The sequence below is a fragment of the Peromyscus eremicus genome, chromosome 4 (assembly GCF_949786415.1).
Source record: "Peromyscus eremicus chromosome 4, PerEre_H2_v1, whole genome shotgun sequence".
Taxonomy (NCBI): Eukaryota; Metazoa; Chordata; class Mammalia; order Rodentia; family Cricetidae; genus Peromyscus; species Peromyscus eremicus.
Window position 1 is genome coordinate 120,036,199 of NC_081419.1, and position 20,501 is coordinate 120,056,699.

Below are 20,501 nucleotides of genomic sequence, written 5' to 3' on the forward strand. Positions count from 1 at the left end.
GACTTATATTAATTAATATAAACTGTATGGCTAATGGCTCAGGCTTCTTGCTAGCTAGCGCTTACATCTTAACTCAACCCATTCCTATTAATTTATGTTTTGCCATGTGGCTTCATGATATTCCCTGTTCTTTCACATCTTGCTTCTCCTGGCAGCGGCCTGCAGCGTCTGCCTCACTCCACCCTTCTTCATGTCCATCTTCAGTTTGACTGTACTGCCTAACCTTATTTTGCCTCACCATTGGCCAAACAGCTTTATTTATCAACCAATGAGAGCAACATATATTCACAGCATACAGAAAGACATCCCACAGCACTTCCCCTTTTCTGTCTAATCAAAAAGGAAGGTATTAACTTTAACACAGTAAAATTATATCTAATAAAACAGTTATCAAGCAAGAATTACAGTTATAGTATCTGGTCTATTTGTATTTGGTAAAATTAAAGAAAATACTCTATCATTTATCCTATTTTTGTGAGTCCAAAGTTTCATATCTAATTTATCTTTTATCATGACTAAGGAAAATTATAATTATAACTATCTAGTCTTCAACTCCATCAAAGACCCCAGAAGGATATATTACCTAAGTAAACAGGAAGTACTTATAAGCAACTTCCAAAAGTCTAGAAATGACAGAGGCATCTGGCTGCCTGGACAGTCACCCAAAGTTCCTCTGTAATGTTGTGGCATCCATCTTCAGCCTACAGGCCTAGAGTCTCTGGCAGACTTTTTAGTGAAGCAGGAAATTTGAAGGATTGTCTCTCCTGTTGGCAAAGTTCATCAGTCACTTTCCTCTGTGTCCTGCAAAATGTCTGGCAGTATCTTCTGTGAAGCAGGAGATAAAGGACCATCTCCCCTTGTTTTGGCAAAGTTCAATGATCACTTTCCTATGGGTCCTGCATGTCCAGCTTATACAACATACTGTCAAGCAGTGTAGGCAAGAGCAGTTTCTTACCCAAATGGCTAGCATTGTCCATATTGTAAGCAAACTCCATAATGAGTTTCTCCAATGCCCATCATCAACCTCTTTGAAGTAATTGGTGCTGCCAGGAGCAGACACACCTCACTATCCAGAAAAGTCTAAGTTATTAAAACATTTTAAATGCCATATTCTGTACATCTTGGAAGTATTTGAAGATTACCTACCTAACTGAAATATATCTTTGTATACCTAAAAAACTTAACTAACATGAGTATAAGTTTGATTATCATAGATGACTATTAATCTATATTTCTTAATTATATATTACAATTTTAAATGAGTTGCATAAACATAATACCTTAAACAAGAGTAGAAATATACATACAGTATAACAAAATTAACTTTAAATTTATATCAATAAACCAAAATCCATATCAATGTAAAAATATCTAATTTTAGTAGTTGTTTTTGGGATTAAAGTAGATTTAATAAGCTACCCTTTTTCCCTATCATTTCTATATCAACTGCCAAATTTGAAAATAAAAACATTAAGAATGAAGAAAGGTGACATAATATTTTCCAGAAAAGGTGACATTCTTCTCCTAGCATGGAAATGCAAGCAGGTTGTCTGAATGATATCAAAGATCCATGACTCTTCTGTCTTGACAACAGGGAAAAAAATAGAAAAATGGAAAAGAATAGTGTAAAACCTACCCGCATCAAGGAATACAATGCCCACAGGAAAGGCGTTGACCATGCGGATCAATTCCTGTTGTGTTGTTCCATTTTGAGGAAAATGGTGAAATGGACAAAAAACGTAGTGCTGTCCCTTATAAACCGTGGACTTTCCAGTTCATTTAGAGGGTACAATGTCCTCAGTCCACAAGCAAAAGTGAAGTATAAACAGTTTCTGCTGTCGGTGGCAAGATATTGGATAACAGACGACAATAATGAAGGCTGTCCGGAACCAGAGACAAATCAGTCCAGCCCTTCCCCTGGGGGTGCCAGAAGAGCGCCTCAAAGAGTTCCACCCAAAAGGTGGTCAGGTGACATGAAGCGGCATGAGCCTGCGTGTACTCCAGTGAGTGGAAAGGAAAATTTCCTGCAAGAGCCTGCGGAGTTTGTTCCACCCGTGGAAAAAGGAGTGAATCTAGATACTTAAGTAGATTTTGTTTGGTCCCTCTTCAAAGAAGAACATGTTTTACACAGTAACATGCATTTAAAAAGTGCTAGGAACTTTGTTTAATCAGTTGTTTAATTGTTTTTGTAAAGAAAAATGTTATAATTATTGAAAAACAACACCTAGAGTGCATCATGATCTGTAACTATGATAATTTAAATAACATGCAGTTTGACCAAAAACCATGCGGTTCCTGGTGTATGTCCTAGAGATTTCTATGTGGTATGAAATGTGAGAAGCAGGGATGAGGGCAGGGTGTTGGGAGAAAGGAAGGGGTAGTGAATGGGTTAACCAAAACTAAAGATGTATTTTTTTAAATAATCCTTCTCAAAGCCCACTAGTGCTGTGGATATCACTCTGTATGCTGTGAATGTGTTGCTGTGATTGGTTAATAAATAAAGTGCTGATTGGCCAGTAGCCAGGCAGGAAGTATAGGTGGGACAAGCAGAGAAGAGAATTCTGGGATGAGTCAGAAGTTGCAAGCAAGACACAGAGGAAGCAAGATGTGAAGGCAGAACTGAGAAAAGATACCAAGCCACGTGGCTAAACATAAACAAAAATTATGGGTTATTTTAAGTGTAAGAGCTCGTCAATAGTTAGTCTGAGCTAATGGCCAAGCAGTTTTAATTAATATAAGCCTCTGTGTGATTACTTGGGTCCAAGCGGTCACAGGGCCACGGCAACCAAGCAGAACTGGAGAAAACTTCAGCTACACACTAGCTATAGTTAGTAAGCTAATTTCAAAACACAGCTTTGAAAAAAAAAAAGAGTTTGAAGGTAATTGAAGTACTTTGCATGGGTGGACAGTGTCCCTCCCAGAAGACATGGGTTATTCAATGAAAATTACAGTGCAAGGAGTGGGCAACCTCTTGGTTATTGGTCAGGGAGGCACCAGAATTCTCCAAAGCAATATAGGCTATTGCTAATGCCCTTATGGTAATCACCATAACTGTGTGGTGAGAGCCTATTGTTGAGGATGCCACACACTCTGGCTGCAGGACATAGAGAAACCAATTTCAAACCAACCAGGAAACTTCTCCCCTCTTGGCTAGCTTTCATAATGCTGGAAGGTTCTGTGAACTTGTCGGGGAAGATATGCCCACTGGGGCATTGGTGGCACAGATGTTATGGGGAGCTAACAGCTCTCTGGTAGGATTTGACCTAGTGCTGTAATCCTGGTCAAAAGCCCATAGGCCCTTGGGTGGAACCTGCTATTGTTATTCTGCTAAATGGTCATGCTGTCAAATCACCTTCTAAATAATGGTTTATACCAACAGTCCTGGGCTGCTCTCTGGTCAGAGAAGCTTCTCTGTGCAGTGGGAAGAAGTCAAGGGAGAGATGCACAACTGGTCAAAGTGCTGAGACAAAGAGACTGAGTGCTCAGCCCTAAAGAGAACAGTGTCCACCCCTCCCCCAACCCTGGAAAGAATATACAAGCCTGAGGATGGGAAGGGTGCTGTCAAACGCTGTCCTTTGGACATGGCATGGCTACCACAGTCATGAAGTCACAGTGACTATGGTCACTTGCACAAGATCAAGCCAGCCAAATTCTGGCAGAGATGCAGAGATTGTTTCCAGGCCCTACTCTATTGTGGAACTATTGGCAATTAAAAGCAGGTGGGGGTGGAATCATTCGTTTTTGAGGATGTGGCCTCTAATAGGTTTCCAATACTTCAGTGGATATCCTCATAACCATGCACATATGTAGGTGGAGTTTTCCTGTCCTAACCACCTGCTCCCAAATAACCAACACAGAGACTTAAGATTACTAATAAATGCTCAGCCAATAAATAAATAGCTCAATAAATAGCTCAAGCTTGATCCTAAGTAGCTCTTACAACTTAACCGATTTCTATTCATCTATGTGCTGCCCCAAGTCTTGTGGCTTTTACCTCTGTCCCATTTTGTGCATCTGACTTGTTCTCTAGCTGGCTGGCAACTCCTCCAACTCCACCTTTCCTCATCCCATCATTCTCAATAATTAGTGAAAAAAGAGGCCATGAATTTGAAGAGAGTGAGGAAGGGTATACGGAAGGGTTTAGACTCTCAACCTTCCTAATGCTGCGACCCTTTAATACATTCCTCGTGTTGTGATGACCCCCAACCATAACATTATTTTGTTTCTACTTCATGACTGTGATTTTGCTACTGTTATAACTTATAATGTAAATATCTGTGTTTTCCAATGGTCTTAGGTGACCCTCAACTCACAGGTTGAGAATGTTGGTTTAGAGGGAGAAGGGGAAGAGGAAATGATGTAATTACATTAATCTCAAAAAAATGTTTATGGCCCCTAGGGGTGGGAACCTTCTACTCTTGTTTCGATGGGTGGACGTTGTGTCAAATTGTCTTCTAATATTCGCTTATACTCATAGATGGATGGCGCTGTCAGCTTTAATCAGGAAGGCTTGTGTTAGCAGTGGGCAGCTATTGATGCTCAAAATGTGAGGAATACATGGCTGTTGAGTCTTAGCTTTTTGAGACAGGTTTTCACTTTGTTGCTCAGGCTGGCCACAAACTTGTCCTATGGCCCGAGTTGACCCTGAATGCCTCCTGGTCTCCTGATTCAGGCTCCTGAGAGCTGGGATTGCAGGTTTTCACCAACACATCCAACTCACTCTCCCTTCTTGATGCTGTGTATCTCAGGGCATTTTGCTGTGCTTAGCCTCCTTAGGCAGAACTGCACTCTAGGCTTAGGAAAGACAACTGAAAGCCGTGCAGTCAAAATCGGGTAGAGTACAGTGTGCACTCAGTGGGTGACCTCTCACTTGACACCTGCTGCGTGCATTTGCCAAGCTCTGCACCGATGGGGTAATGGTGGATGTGACAAGACACTTCCGTTAGGGTGGGTGACCTGTCCATCCTTCCCCTACAGACTGTCACCCTGCTTTTGTGACTCTCTATCCTACCTTCCTAGTGATCCAGGCTCCTTCCTGCCTCCAGGAGTTTACACTCTCGCTTCCTACTCAGGCATGCTTTCCCTCAGGTTTCCATGAGACTTCCTCTCCCTTCCCTTGGGTCTTGGCTCACCAAGCCATGGCCTCAGAATTGAGCTTTTCATTATCTTCTACCCCCACAGTTTCTGCTCTCTCTGCTTCATTTAATTTTTTTCCCAATAAAGTCTTCTTTGTCTAACATACCATCCATTCCTTAGTCATCGCAAAAATATAAGCTCCGTGTTGGAAGTGACATCTGTCCTTTGAGTCCCCACAGTTTTTCTAGTACCTGGAAGCATGGTGGGAACATTGCGGGCAACGGGTAGATGGTGTTGGTGGAGCTAAGGCTGGATGAACTACAGGTGGCGATTAAGCAGGGAATCAGGTCACAACTGAGTGCCGTGCAGACCCAAGCACAGAATCCTGTTATGTTCACCTGCTGGTGCCTGACAACCCTGGGGACTTATACCTCCATTGTTCCTCTGGCTGGAAACCAGTTTCTTCTTCCTGTGTGCATACCCATGGCACTCGTGAACAACGGCAGAGTCAGCAAACTCATTTTCAGAGAGGAGTGTGACACCCATGGAGTCAGGCTCAGACCCCGAGGGAGTTTGGTTTCCTGTCCCAAGATGCTTCACATTACAATATAGGAAAGGTTAAAATTCAGTAAATGTGCTTGGTTATCGCAAGAATGTATCAGATTTTCCACGAGTATATCACATTTTCGGGGATCACTGTGAAGGACGGAGGGTCCTGTTGTTCTCCATATAAAGTGGGCATCTGTTCAGCCTCCAGTGACCAGTTAGTAGCCTGCATACAAAAGCACAGCTGCCCTGCACGCAGTTCAGGTAAGCATCAACTGAGCTGTGCAGAGGCCAGGCTGCGACACTGAGGTGGCCTGTTTTCTGCTCATTATTAATCCAGAAACCTTAATGACGAACAACATTTGTGTTATTTTCTACCCAAATTTAATCTGTTCATGCAGCAGTTCAGTCAATCCCGCAATCTGTTTTTCTCAAATGAGGGCAGATAATGGAGACGCCGTTCTTTACAAGTCTTCAGGCTTTTAAATTCTGATAAAATCAGGATTCTTCACTGGGTCCTGCCCCAGCTCTGAATTAAACCACTTTAAATGTAATTACGGAACCTGGCCTTCCATCAGGAACATCCATTTAAAACATTGATTGGCCAGGCTGCTCTGCGAGGCTCTTTATGAGCAAACGATTGCAATGGGGCCAGAACTGTAATTTATCAAGGCAAAAAAGCAGGTAAATACTTTATTAGTGGTAATGAGAGGGTTGCCAGCTAACTGAATCTCTTCTTCCCTTACCAGCTACTTCACGGAGCCGTGGTGCATGGCCATCTTCCACGATCGTTTTATTGATCTCAGGAAGGAGTTGCGCCAAATCTTAAACTCCAAGCAGGTAAGCGTGATTAATGGATATGTGGGTGTTATTCCTTGCAAATTGTAAGCAGTTGACAGCCGATGATCATTTGGACTGTCCCCTGCATTCCCATCTCACAGTGGGTTGTTTTTTTTTGTTTTTGTTTTTTAGCACCCCTGTACTTCCTTAACTCTGGAGTCTATAAATGTAGACAGTAATGCTCAGGGGTAGTGACTTTCCTCAAATCCTTTTCTGGACAGTACATTGCTTTTGCATTTTTTTATATGAGTAGCTTTATCTTCATGATCGGATAACTATGTTGACTGAAAACTAGATATAAGTTGTTTTTACCTGCTGCCTAGAATGAGAATTGCATTCCTTTAGTTTTCTGTCTGTTATTGCTGAGGGTACGTGTGTGCATGCATATGTGCAAGCGTGTGCTTAAAAAAATAAAAATACCAGGTCTGGTGGCCTGTGTCTCTAATGCGGCTCTTTGGCAGTGAAGCAGGAAGCTTGGGAGTTGATGATTCTCTGCTACATAGCAAGTTCCAGACTTGCCTAAGCTGCACAAGACTGTCTCAAAAGACCTGCCTACCCCCCCACCCCCGCCAAAAAAAAAAAAGAAATAAAAACCAAGAGAATCACCTCAGTGTCAGAATACACTAATTTTATAACTAACACATCTACCTAATATGTAGGGAATTATCTGGAAGTTAGGCCTCATGTCCCAGAGGCTCCATGCTCAGCACATACCTCTATGGAGAGAAGGGGGTATTTATGAAACTTCATGTTAATCCCCTTGATGCGAAAGTCTGAGGAAAGTTAGTATCTTTCCTTAAGGAGGTGGAATATCCATCCCAGACTCCACCTTGATTCAGAGAGACAACATGCCTGGGCCTTTATCCGTTTCTGTCTCCTTCTGATGTCTTAATGGACAATTCCTATGTCCTCTTCTGCCACGGAACCTTCAGCCTTGCATTTCCTGTGGTAGAGCCTCCACACTGGACAGCCTAGGTGACATCGTTTATGTAGCCCTTACCATACTCTAGCCCCCTAGCTTACACCACCTCACTTACCGAAGCAAAACCCTGTGAGGTGGGTGGGGGCACCTCCTAGACCTTACACCAGTGGAGTCACTGAAATCAAATAACCCAGGATAGGTTAGTTACATAGCAGTCTGGTTAACAAACTCAAAGCTCTCACTCTCCAGCTGGGAAAGGAGGCCCAGGGCAATACAGGGTCAAATCACTGTCTCATCTCCACCCCTCCGTTTCCAATACGACTCCTCGGGAGCCTGTTCCAAAATGTAGGCAATTTACTAATCTGAACTAGATTCCAATCGGGAGCATAGATTTAGAGTTTAAATCAAAATGGCATGCTTTAGGGTCCACACAGGTCAAAGCCCAGCAGGTCAATGTCAGTAGGAAATATTTACGTTAAAGAGTCACAGTCTTCAAAAGCATGGACGCTTCCCATCAGTCCCACATGGCCTTGAGAGAGAAGCTATGTGAGTAAATGTGGAAGTCAGACAGGGCTGCAGTCATTCGAACTGGAGTGTCTGTATAGATACTCCCTGAACCCAACTGACGTACCTAAGGATACTGAAGCTGTGTTCAGATGCTTGCGCCCCTTCTATAGACTGGAGCAGTGTTTGCATAGAACCTACACATTCTTCTGCATACATCAGATCGTCTCGAGATTCCTTAAATTGCCTACTAAAACGTTGTGGAGCTTGAACCACACCATTTAGGGAATAATGAAAGAAAAAAAATAACACATGGACACTGCCAGTATAGGTGTAATTTTTTTCCAAGTATTTTTGGTCCCTTGTTCACTGAATCTGCTGGTGTGAATCTGCTGGTGTAAATCTGCTGGTGTGAGTCTGCTGGTGTGAATCTGCTGGTATGGCTATGGAGAGCCAAATATAGTATAGATGGGTACAGGGCACACAGGCACTGAGCTCCATCCTGGAGCCTGGAGAAGGTCAGCTCAGGTTGAGATCTGAACCACCATTACAAACCTAGTGTTTTCTGTCTCTACATGTCCAACGCCTTGGACACCTCCCCTCCTCTCCCTGGAGCGAAGACTCATCTGTCCCCGAGTGACCCCACTGAAGCTCGTTTAACCCCACACTTGAGCTCCTTGGTTAATGCTTTGCACAGCACTCAGGGGTTTTAGGATATACATAGTGTCTTCTTGTTAGTAGCCTGTTTCTGAGGTAAATACTGGAAAGCAGAGAGCTTAAAAATATTTTAGCATAATTGTTACCAACAGACCATATTTTCTTCAATAAAATTCAATTTCCTAAAATACTGATTTTCCTGGGTTTAGAGGAATGAGAGAAGCCTGGGTGAACAGGTGAGCATGGAGGGTCCCTTAGGACAGTGAGACTCTTCTGTATGATACCACGCCGTAAACTCACGAAATACTGGACACAAGGAATGCACTTAAGCATTAACAAGAATGCATCAATATTGGAGCAAGTGTTGAGAAAAAAGAAATGGAAGCTGTTAAACTTAGTGGCACCCGTCACGTTTGACAGGACTCCTCAAGGCTCCCTCAAATTTTCATCCACAGCCTGACACTGGCCGTGAGCCAGTTCGCTGTGCCGACTCAGGACAGGAGCGGCTTTTGACCTGTGCCAACAAGCGTCCTGAGGACTTGTAATAATTACTGTGGGTTTCTAGCCAGAGAGTGTGGCCTGCCTCCGTGAGGGGCTAGGGGAAGAACCTCACTGGGTACTGTTATGCTTTTAGCCTTTCCATTCGCCAAGTGGGAAAGCCACATAGAGGTGGTGTGCGGCATGGCGGCTACCACTATTCAAATGTAGGGTCACTTTGGACAAACCTCAGGTAGCCACAGAGCAAGGCCCAGCTGTTCCGTCTAGGCAGACATCGGAGGAGTGACAAAGGATGTGTGCAAGCACGTGGGAGCAAAGGATGGTTCTGCTCATGCCAGCCACCACCACCTGAGGGTGGGGGTAACCGCCACGGCAGTGAAACTGGCGGGGCAAGTGATGGCCACACGGAGAGGCACGAGTTTCATTTACGAGTCTGACAACAGAAAGATAAAAACAGTGGCTGCATTGAAGAATAAGGGTAATTCTTTTTCCTAAATATCAAGATGTTTGAACCCATTTTTATATCCCTCTCTGATTCATCGCCAGAGTAGTACAGGATCTCAAACATGAAGTGTAGCATCCCTGGTACTTCAGTTTTTAATGATAAATTTGTGAACATCACATTTTATCTATGGATGAAGCCTATGAGTCACTGGCCATAGTCAAATTTTGCAAAGTCAAAAATCACTCTTCTAATTCCTTTAAGAAAGAAGTAACATACGCAGCCTTAGTAACAAAGCCCCCAAATATCTGAAGCAAAGTTGACAGGTTGGAAGATAAATGTGTATAAGGAAGGCTTGCCTATTTCAGTCTATCACTTTGAGCAATGTTTAGACCAGGCTTCAGGTGAGGAAGAGGAGGATTTCACAGTGCCGTGACCCATGTGGAGCCAGCACAGCTACCCAGGACAGCTGCTTGGCAGCGCTGGAGAACACCTTCTCCAGGATAGGACACTCAGGGCCACAGAACTCCTGTCGATAATGTTAAAATATCCAGACCGCTTAAAGTGCAGTCACCAGTAATCAGTACATAGTAAAGCAAGGAGTCAACACAGAAAGCAAACTGGAGATTTCACAGATTTGTAGAAACTAAGTAAATGCCCTCTTAAGAAACCAGTGAGTGGCCAGGTGGTGGTGGCACACGCCTTTAATCCCAGCACTTGGGAGGCAGAGCCAGGGAAATCTCTGTGAGTTTGGGGCCAGCCTGGTCTACAGAGTGTGATTCAGGACAGGCACTAAGACTACACAGAGAAACCCTTGTCTCAAATAAATAAATAAATAAATAAATAAATAAATAAATAAATAAGAAACCAGTGAGTGGGTCAAAGAAGACTGCAGAAGGGACATTAGAGATACTTAGAGGTGAGTGCAGATGGAAACACCATTCAAAACAGTGTTTGCAGAAAGAGTTTTCAGAGAGAAATTTGTAGATACAAATGTCGACTTTTTAAACAGGAAGAGTTGGGCTGGAGAGATAGCAAAGTGGTTAAGAGTGCCTGGGTTCTTCCAGAGGAGCCGAGTTCTGTTCCCAGCAGCCATGTCAGGAAGCTGGGAGCCAACTGTAATTCCAGTTCCAGGGGGTCTGACACTCTTGTTTTGGCCTCTGCAGAAGGAGCCTGCAGAAACATCACACACACACACACACACACACACACACACACACACACACACGTCCGCATACACATAAATAAACACAAAAATAGATCTATTTGTAGAAACAAGAATGAGAGATTTCAAATAATAACCCAGCATCATACCTCCATAAGGTATGTTATACCATCCATAAAGAACTAAAGTAAGAAAACAAATTAATTCAATATCTGAAGAAAGAAAGGAAGGAGAGAAGAAAGGAAGGAAGGAAGGAAGGAAGGAAGGAAGGATCTTTTAAAAACAGAGCAGAGAAAAGTGAAATAGAGACTAGAAAAATAATAGTCGATGAGAACAAAATCCATTGTTTGAAAGATCAAAAAAATCAGAAGCCTTTGGTGGGACTTATAAATTACTAAATCAGAAACAAAAGTCAAGACATTTCTATAGGCTTATGAAAATAAGAAAGGATTTTAAGAGACTATTATGAATAATCCTGTGCCATCAACTAGAAGATAACCTGGATGAGAGTGACACAGTCCTAGAAACCCAGAAACTAGAAACTGACCCAAGAAGAACCAGAAAATCTCCACAGATCTACAACAAAGCCATTGAATCAATAAGCAGAACCTCTCACCGGGGCAGGGGATGTGGCTCGGTCAGTGCGTGGTGGCTGTGTAAGCCTATGGGCCTGAACGGAATCCCCAGAACCCACATAGAAAGCCAGGAGACGTGGTCTGTCCTTGTAATCCCAGTGCTGGGAGATCAGAGACAAGTACTCTACCGTGAGATGGGGAAGGGAGCAGTGTGATCTCAGCTGAGCACAAAATTAAGGCCAGGTATGGTGCCCAACACCTGCGATCACAGCGCTGGGGAGGGAGGGGCCAGGGGCTGAGGCCTCCAGGAGTCAAGGTCATCCTCCGCTATACAGCAAGTTTTAAGATACCCTCTACATGATATATGAGCTATTGTTTTTCAACAACAGAAAGTAAAAGAAATAAAGGGAGGAAGGAAGGAAGAAAGAGAGGGGAGAAAATAAGGAAAAAGAAGATAAATTCCATAATTCACAGACTAGCAGTAGTATCTATAGAGAGATGGCTCCAGGGCTAAGAGGGAACCCAAGTGCATATCCAAGCACTCATCTCAGGCTGTTCACAACTCCCTGTAACTCCAGCTCCAGTGGATCCTGTGCCTTCAACTGGCCTCCATGGGCCTACCCACACATGTGCCATTCATTGGCAGAGACATACAGACATTTTTTAAAAACTAGCAGTAGAAGGAAATGTCCCCCTTCCTGATAAATTATGAAAAATCTACAGCTAATATGGGACTGGGCGGTGAATAACTGAAAGCTGAAGCCTTACCCTTGAGGTCTGGAGTTAGGCAAAGATGTCTCCATCTACCGTTTATGTTCAACACTGCCCTGCAAGACAATTAGAGATTGTCCAGTCAGAGCAATGAAACAAGAAAGAAGAAAGAAGAGGCACCTACCTTGGAAAGGCATAAGTGAAACTACGGCTTTTCCCAGATGATCCAATTCTAATGAATCCAGAAAATAATAAAGCTAATAAATGCACTTGGCAAAATTGCAGGATACAAGATCAGCACACACAGTCAGCTGTCTACATTAATAGAGAATGAAATGAACAGGAATGAAATTAAGACAATAGTTCCACTTGTAGTAACGTGAAAAAGAATAAAATACTTGGGAATCTATTTAATTAAAGTAGTACAACACTGGACACTGAAAGCCACACCATGTTCTGGGAGATTCAGAGGTCTAAATACATAGAAGGACATCGTGTTCACAGGCTTAGAGACAGTTTTGTTAAGATGACAGCATCACCCAAAACATTCTACAGATTCAGTGAAATTCTATCAAAATCCCAAAGGCATTTTTTTTTTATGGACAGAAAGGTTCATATAGAAATACAAGAGATTTCAAATGGCCAAAACTGTCTTCTGGGAACAGCAGAACAAAGTGGAAGGATTCACACTTTCTGACTTCAACCCTTACTTCAAAGCAACAGTAACAAACCAGTGTGGTACTTCCTAAGGACAGCTATATAGAGTAACAGAAGGAAACTAAAGTTCTGGATGTAGCCCACGCACTAGAGCTCGTACCTGGAATTCTGCCCAGCTTTTGAGATGCTGAGGCTGGAGGATCAAGGCCAGTCTCAGTTATATGGTAAGTTCCAGGAATAAACAAACAAGCAAACAAATAAGTGTGGGTCCACACATATGCTCATTTACATGAGAAGATGTTCAATGATATTAATCATTAAGGCAATAAAAATCAGAACAATGACATACCACTACACATTCACTGGGGTGACTATAATAATAAAAAATAAAATAAAATAAAAAAGGACAAGACTAGAGAGAGATGACCCAGCAGTTAAGAGCACTGGCTGTTCTTCCAGAAGACCTTAGTTCGATTCCCAGCACCCACATGTCAGCTTCTAATTGTCAGTAACTCCAGGTCCAAGGGACCTGACACCTTCTTTGGACTCTACCTGCATCAGACACATTCATGGTGTACATGCAGGTGAAATACTCTTGAAAATAAATAAGTCTTTTTCTAAAAAGATAGTAAATATGGGGAAATCGTGAGAATGTAAAGTTAAGTAGCCACTATGAAAAATAATTTGATTCCTAAAAGAGTTACAGAGAATTATCCTCTAGCCCAGCAACTGTACTTTTAGGCATTGGTTTCTTTGAAGACTTGAAAGGTATTCAAATGAATGCTTGTACACAAATATTCAAAGCACTCAGAATAGCTAGACAGAGGGAACCACCCACATGTCTGTCAGCATATCAATGGATAAACAAATGTGGTCTCTTCACACATGTGATAGTTCTCAGCCATGAAAAAAAAAATTAACCCCCAAATCATCTTCCAGGAAAAAAGCAGTGTGAGCTTCACTGCAGAGACATGACCTTCTATCCCACAGTACAAGCTCACAGTTAACATCATACTCAGAGATCAGGGATAGGAAAAGAGCATCCATTCTTGCCAATTCCATTCAATAACAATGAAATATTCCAGCCAGAGTTTCCAGCCAGAGCAATTAGACAAGAAAATGAAATGGGTGACTTCTGTGTTGGATACTCTTCTGCTGCTGTGAGAGAGCAAATACCATGACCAGAAGGAACTTAGGAAAGAAAAAGGCTTCTCTTTTCCTTCCTTCCTTCCTTCCTTTCTTCCTTCCTTCCTTCCTTCCTTCCTTCCTTCCTTCCTTCCTTCCTTCCTCCCTCCCTCTCTCCCTCCCTCCCTCCCTTCCTTCCTTCTTCCCTTTCTTTCTTTTTTTCCATAAAGTTCTAGGAGAACTTAGAGCGGCATCAGGTGGCCAGAGCAGGAAGCTGGGCGCTCACCCCAGTTAGGACAGATAAATGAAGACTGGGAGTGTGGAATACAGACAGACTGGGAGTGTGGAAGACAGACAGACTGGGAGTGTGGAAGACAGACAGACTGAGAGTGTGGAAGACAGACAGACTGGGAGTGTGGAAGACAGACAGACTGGGAGTGTGGAAGACAGACAGACTGGGAGTGTGGAAGACTGCCTGGGAGTGTGGAAGACAGACTGGGAGTGTGGAAGACAGACAGACTGGGAGTGTGGAATACAGACAGACAGGGAGTGTGGAAGACAGACTGGGAGTGTGGAAGACAGACAGACTGGGAGTGTGGAAGACAGACTGGGAGTGTGGCTCCATGGTATGTGCCAGGCTCCAGGTTCCATTCCCAGAAGCACACACATGAGAGAGAGAGACAGAGAGACAGAGAGAGACAGAGAGGAGAAAAGCCACCTGATTAACAAAGTCAGTAAGTGGCAGGACAGAAAAGCAAAGCACTAACAGTGATCCTACTAAAAAAGAAATTAAGAAAACAATCTTGTTTACAATAGCATTAAGAAAAATCAGAGTAGCTGTAACCAAGGACAAGGGGCCTGTAAACCAACAACAAAAAGGCATAAACATCGGTGCCTGAGCCTCAGCACCCCAACCTTCACCCCACCCCACACCCCTTCAACAACAACAAAAAATAAGATCACCCCACCAGGAGCACATCCCACATTGATCAGAGGAGCTGTCCTCAGCTCTGGCAAATCTCCCTCCTGATTCAACTGCAGCAGGCCCCAGGGCTCTCTCTTCTCAGCCTCCAGCCACCTTCTAGTCCTTTCCAGTCAGCAGCTCCAGGAGAAGCTGCCTGCCACCTCCTGACTTCAGGTCCAGCCAACACTTTCTCCTGTAATGGAAACAGTGGCCACCCTAACTGGTCGATTGTGCTCCTCTAGGTGAAGGTCATTCACTTGTCCACTGCCTAGTGTCCTTGTGTCTGAGGGCTTCCTACACCTACCTCATCCTGGTCTCTGTTTCAGCAACTCATCATGGCTCTAGAATGTGTGGGCCATTTCCTCCAGAATTATCTACAATCAATCAGGCAACCACCCCGGTGGCCATGTGCTTCCCAGAACAGCAGACACCAAATGGAGATAATGGGAGAAAGCCTGGGTGCAGTGGAAGGTTCTGTGGAAGCTGCCAGGGCCTTATAAAGAACAGTCTGTCAGGCTGCTGTAGACCATCTGCTCTGGGTCTACCCAGCAGACCTCCATCTCTGTAACCCTCCTGGACAGCCACCACCTTGATGAGCTGGTGATACTCCTCAAGAGAGGACGGAGGCACCCATACTGCCTCTGCCAGCTGGTGGCCTCAGGCCTGGCCAGCAAGTGTCTCCAGAAAAGGCCATCCCCAAGCAGGTGTGGGAGTCCCAACATGCAGTTTTCTCTGTGGCCTCTCTACAGATCCTTCCAGCACCATACAGCCTTTCAGACACCCAAGACTTGAGCCAAAGGGAAATAAAGAAGTTGAAGTTGACACAAGCAAATAGAACACATGTCGACATCACCCACAGCAACACAAGATTTAGTGTTATCCCTAGAAAAATCCCAATGGCTGTTTGCATGGGAACAGAAAAAAGAATTCTTAGATTTACATGGAACCACAGAAGACCAGAATATCCAAAACAATCTTGAGAGGAAAAAAAAGAATAAAGCTGGAAACACCATGCTACCTAATTCTGAAATACGTGTCAGTGCTACAGTAACCAACACAGCATGGTGCTAGAATACAAACAAATACACTGGCCAACAGGATGGGAAACAGAGCCCAGAAACAAGCCCAGGCATTCAATCTGCTGGAAGGATTCCTTTTTAAAATGTTTCTCTCTCCTTTGGTAACTTCATACATGAATACAATGTATTTAGTAAATTGATTTTAAGGTGTTTTGTTAGTTTTTTTAATTTTTATTTTCCATCTGAGTGTTTTGCCTGCATGAGTATCTTTGTGCACCACTTGCATATCTAGTTCCCAAAGGGGCCAAAAGAGGGCATCAGATCCCCTGGAACTGGAGTTATAGAAATGTTGGCCACTATGTGAGTGCTGGGAATCAAACGCTGGTCCTTTGGAAAAGTAGCCAGTGATCTTAACCACTGAGCCGTCTTTCCACCCCCCCTAGTCAATCGATTTTTTTTTTTTTAAGAAAGATGCCATACAATGGGGATAGGACAGATTCTGATAAGGACAATGAGAAAATTAGACATTCACATATAAAAGAACAAAAAAAATGGTGTTCTTATCAGAACACTTATAAAATAGAAACCACAGAATTCATAGAAGAAAACAAGAGGAAGAAGAAGACTCCTTGATGTCTGGGCAAGAATTTTCTAGATATGACCCAAGCACAGGCAAGAAAAGCAGAAATAAGGAAGTGGGTCTAGGTCAAACTGAAACGCTTCCCCACAGCAAAGAGAAGGTGAACAGAATCCACACAACCCAAGGTTGTGAGAAAGTATTTGCAGTCACACACTGGATAAGGGCCTAATATCGACAGTACATGAGGAACTTAATCAGTCCAATAACAAAACAAATAACTAATTTTTTAAAATAGGCAAATGATCTAAACAGTCAAAAGGAAGCCTACAGATTGCCAGAGATAAACATGGAAACAATAGTTAACACCAGCAAGGATTGAAAATTAGAAACACAGCAAGTTACCGCCAGACCCTGTTAGAATTTCTGTTATAAAATGCTAGAGGTAAGGACTGTGAAGACACAGACAAAAGAGACCTGTTGAACACTGCTGGTGGGAATGTAAGTGAGGGCCATCTTGGAAAGCAGCACGGAGGTCACCGATGGAGTCACCGTGTAATCAACAGATCCACTTCTGAGTGTATTGCCAGAGGAGTTCATAATGAAATTGGTGTGTGGAAGGCATGTCTACACTCCGGGGTGTTCACTGTAGCATCAATAGCCAAGATACAGGAACAACCTAGCTGCCCACTCATGGGTTAATGGAAAACAAAAATATGGTCTGTATACAGTAGAATACTATTGAGCCCGAAAGTGAATTGTTCTGGGCAGCGATGTGGACTAACCTGTCGCCAAGTGCAAGAAATCAGGCTCTGCATAAGTTCACTTACAGAATCTGAAGAGCACAGAATGGTGGTTGCAGGTAGCTGGCCAGGCTGGGAGAATGGGGAAAGGGGAGATGTTTTAACAAGAGTAAGTTTTAGTCACCTATTGTACAGCCTGGTAACTGATGCTAATAATAATGTACAGTTGTTTCAAAATTGTCGGAAGGATGGATTTTAAATGTTCTTACCAAAGAGATGGTTGAGTATATACAACATTGGATATGGCCTTAATCATCTCACAATATATATGCATATATATATATAAATGCATCATAACATTACATGGCACCCCATAATATACACAATTATCATAAGCTAAAAATGAAATTTGAATATAAGGGAATTTTCAGAGGACTATAAAAAGCTAAGACATTACGCTAAGTGAAAAAAGCCAGACACAACAGATCACATATGACGTGAGGCACTTTGAGGTTTGTTGGTGGCAGGTAAGCACAATGTGAGCAGAGAGATCACAAGTGCCACTCTGTGACCTTACCCGCCCTTCCCCACCGTAGAACAGCCTTGTACAATAACAAGCCCCACTTTCTATTAGTTCAATGTTTCATGTTGGTCAGATAGAATCCTCCAGAAAAACCAAAGAACTAACCAGCTTCCTGGAGACAGCAGGCTGTGTCCATGGGTTGTGCCTGCACTTCAATGTTTCCAGCACTCCAGCTCTGGGTTCCAGGCATCAGTTGCCTTTCTCCAGCCCACCATTCAGCTTTCCATCTCCATTTCTGTGCCATACCCCAACTGTTCTAAACGCCATGTCTATAATCTCTCAAACCTGGTCATATTTTGCTTAAATAGCCAGACAATAATGTGCCTCCACAGAGCTTGAGTCTTCTAATGGTCCAATAGAACCCCACAATTAACTCCAATTTCCTTTTCTATTTGAAATACATAGGGATGTTAGAAGTTGGTGTAAATACACTGTAACTTTTGTTTGAGGGGATGATCAGTAGTCATCACGCTGGCAAGATCACACAGCTCAAAATCCTTAACCACAACCCTGCTGTAGATGGACAGGGCCCCACAACAAGGGCCACATGTGGGATCTGAGTGGAGGGCACTGTGCAGTGCAGCCTGTCAACATGTATTTTGAAATTTTTACAAGATGTCCGAAAATCTTTGTGGACTGTGCGTAGTCTAAAAGGACTTTATTCTTTCTGAGTCCTGTGTTGAAGGATGTTATAAAAATTTGTACTGAGAAATTATTCTGAAGGTCTTAAACTCTACCCCTTAGCAGGACCCAAGGCAATAATCCGCCAAAAATCTAGGGGTTTTCATGTCCAAATATTAAAGCAAGCAGATGTTTATCTGAAAAACTAAAGGCTTACAATTATCATCCTTGATGACATCATGCTATGTGATAAAAAAAGAATCCTTCACAAAAACATAAGCAGTGTGTGGCTGCAGTTGTCTGAGGTGCCCTGGAAAGGAGCCAGGGACTGGGGTTGGGTGGGGGACAGGACTGCGTGTTCCTGCTAACAGAGATGGATTCTGTCCTCCAGGATGCAGACTCTGCAGATAGACAGACGATGATGGTGGTTGTTCAATGGCGTGAGTGTACTGAACTGTCCCCTGAAAATGATAAGAACAATGGTGTGCATTACCTGTGTCTTGTCATCTTTATGAATAATTTCTGCAAAGCTAGAAAAAGCACCCACCCTTAGGGAGCTGACACCACCCTGCTCTGGTGGTGCTGAGTCCCAGGATGCTCTGACTCTGGCCTCTTAACTGCATTCACAGGAGATAGACATGCCTTCCATGGAGCAGCTGGCCTACAAGATAGAGGATGAGGAAATAAACCTGAATGAGAAGCCCCAAAAGTACCTCCAAAGGGTTTTTGAGGATTCCATCTACAAAAACCTGCTGGAGAAGAGCATCCTGGATTACCTTCATTATAACAAGTACCACCTGCCCATGTATGCGTGGCCGGGCATCATTTAGCTGTGGCCAGAGGCCCCCTGGCATCACTTCCCCTCTCAGGTCAGCCAAGTGCTCAGCAGACACAGGTCCCCTTGCCCCTCCCCCAATCCCCGCTCCTCCTCTTGTGGTTTCCCGGTGTTCCAGTAGGTGGCGCTTGGCTGTGTGGCAAGGCTAAGCCAGGGAGCTTTACAAACAGGCATGTTCTGTGCAGAATAATTCACTCTAGCAATAAAATGAACTCCTACTGAGCAAAACTTGTTTTTACCTTGTGTGTGAGTCTGTTTGATTTCCTGGAGTGTTCTGATACCAGTTTCATTAGCTCTTCCTATGCGTACCAAGTAACAGTGGGTGATATAAAAATAAAATAATGTGTCCAGAATGGAAAATTGGTAAACAGACAAGGAGAAATTCTGGGTGGAACATACCTGACCTTTTGAAACCAAGGAAACTACTTTCACAGCCCTTATTGGTTTTTTTTTTTATTCATTTTGCTGATTATGAACATACAGACTAAGACAAATTGGATGACTGGGAAATTCACACACAGATTTCAAATTCTAAAATGTAGAGGGGAAAATAATCTAGTTCATTTTATTTGACTCTGATCTCTGGGGGAGTGAGGTAGGAGGAGGACTGGTCCCTAGTGTGTCCAGTATGGATCAGAATCTTGTCTCCTTTCTTTTCTAGCACCACCAGAGGCTGAGACAGGAGGATCACCATGAGTTCAAGGCCAGTCTGAGCTGTGCCTTTGGAGGCCAGCCTGGACAGCAAAGTGGAACTGTCTTGAAGAAAGGAGGAAGGGAGGAAGGGAGGGGAGGAAAGAAGGAAGTGAGCAAGCAAGAAACTTTCTCTCATAGAGCAAGTTTTAATTGCCCACCTCCAAAGCACAGGAACAGTGTGCTGATCCACAGTAGGGGTTGGATTTTATGAACACATTATGGGTTTTTATCACATACACATACCCAAAGGCACAGTGGTAAGATTCTCCCAGCTTCCACAAGGCCAAATGGAAGCTAGCAATCCAAAAATCTACACACACCATCCAACTCTGCTGCAAGCTGTCTGGGTGCTTGGAGCAACCAAGTTGTTTGACACATCGTCACACAACAAAATTGTTCCAGAACACTGAACTCCCATCTTTCTGCAGCCAGACAAAAGCAAGTAATAAATGCCACTAATTCCTTCACACATAGGTTTTACACAAATGCGCAGGCCATTGAGGGGGAGGGCAGCAGTGGCCATATGGTACAAACTATCACTTGAATGGGAACCAATTGCTGCTGGTCCACGTTTCAGAATTCACACCCAACACATACTTCAGGGTTGTCAGCTCAGGCACCAGGCCCTCTTCCTTCCCTCTTCCAGTTCCTGAGAGGACCTGGGTCAAACTCCTCAGCAGATGTAGAGGTTTGGGTGACAGGCCCTGGGATACTGGTCTAGAGATGAACAGAACAAAGTCAGTGAGCT

General features: G+C 43.4%; 1 protein-coding gene across 1 annotated transcript in view; it reads left to right on the forward strand.

The window, feature by feature from the left end:
- Nucleotides 1-19,288, forward strand: part of Cfap61 (cilia and flagella associated protein 61) — a 300,156-nt gene extending 280,868 nt beyond the window's left edge. The window contains exons 26-27 of the mRNA XM_059258957.1: nucleotides 6,372-6,462; nucleotides 18,855-19,288. Of these exons, the coding sequence (XP_059114940.1) occupies nucleotides 6,372-6,462; nucleotides 18,855-19,055 (292 nt within the window). The 3' untranslated portion in view covers nucleotides 19,056-19,288. The remainder of the gene's footprint in view (nucleotides 1-6,371; nucleotides 6,463-18,854) is intronic.
- The last annotated feature ends 1,213 nt before the right edge of the window (nucleotides 19,289-20,501 follow it).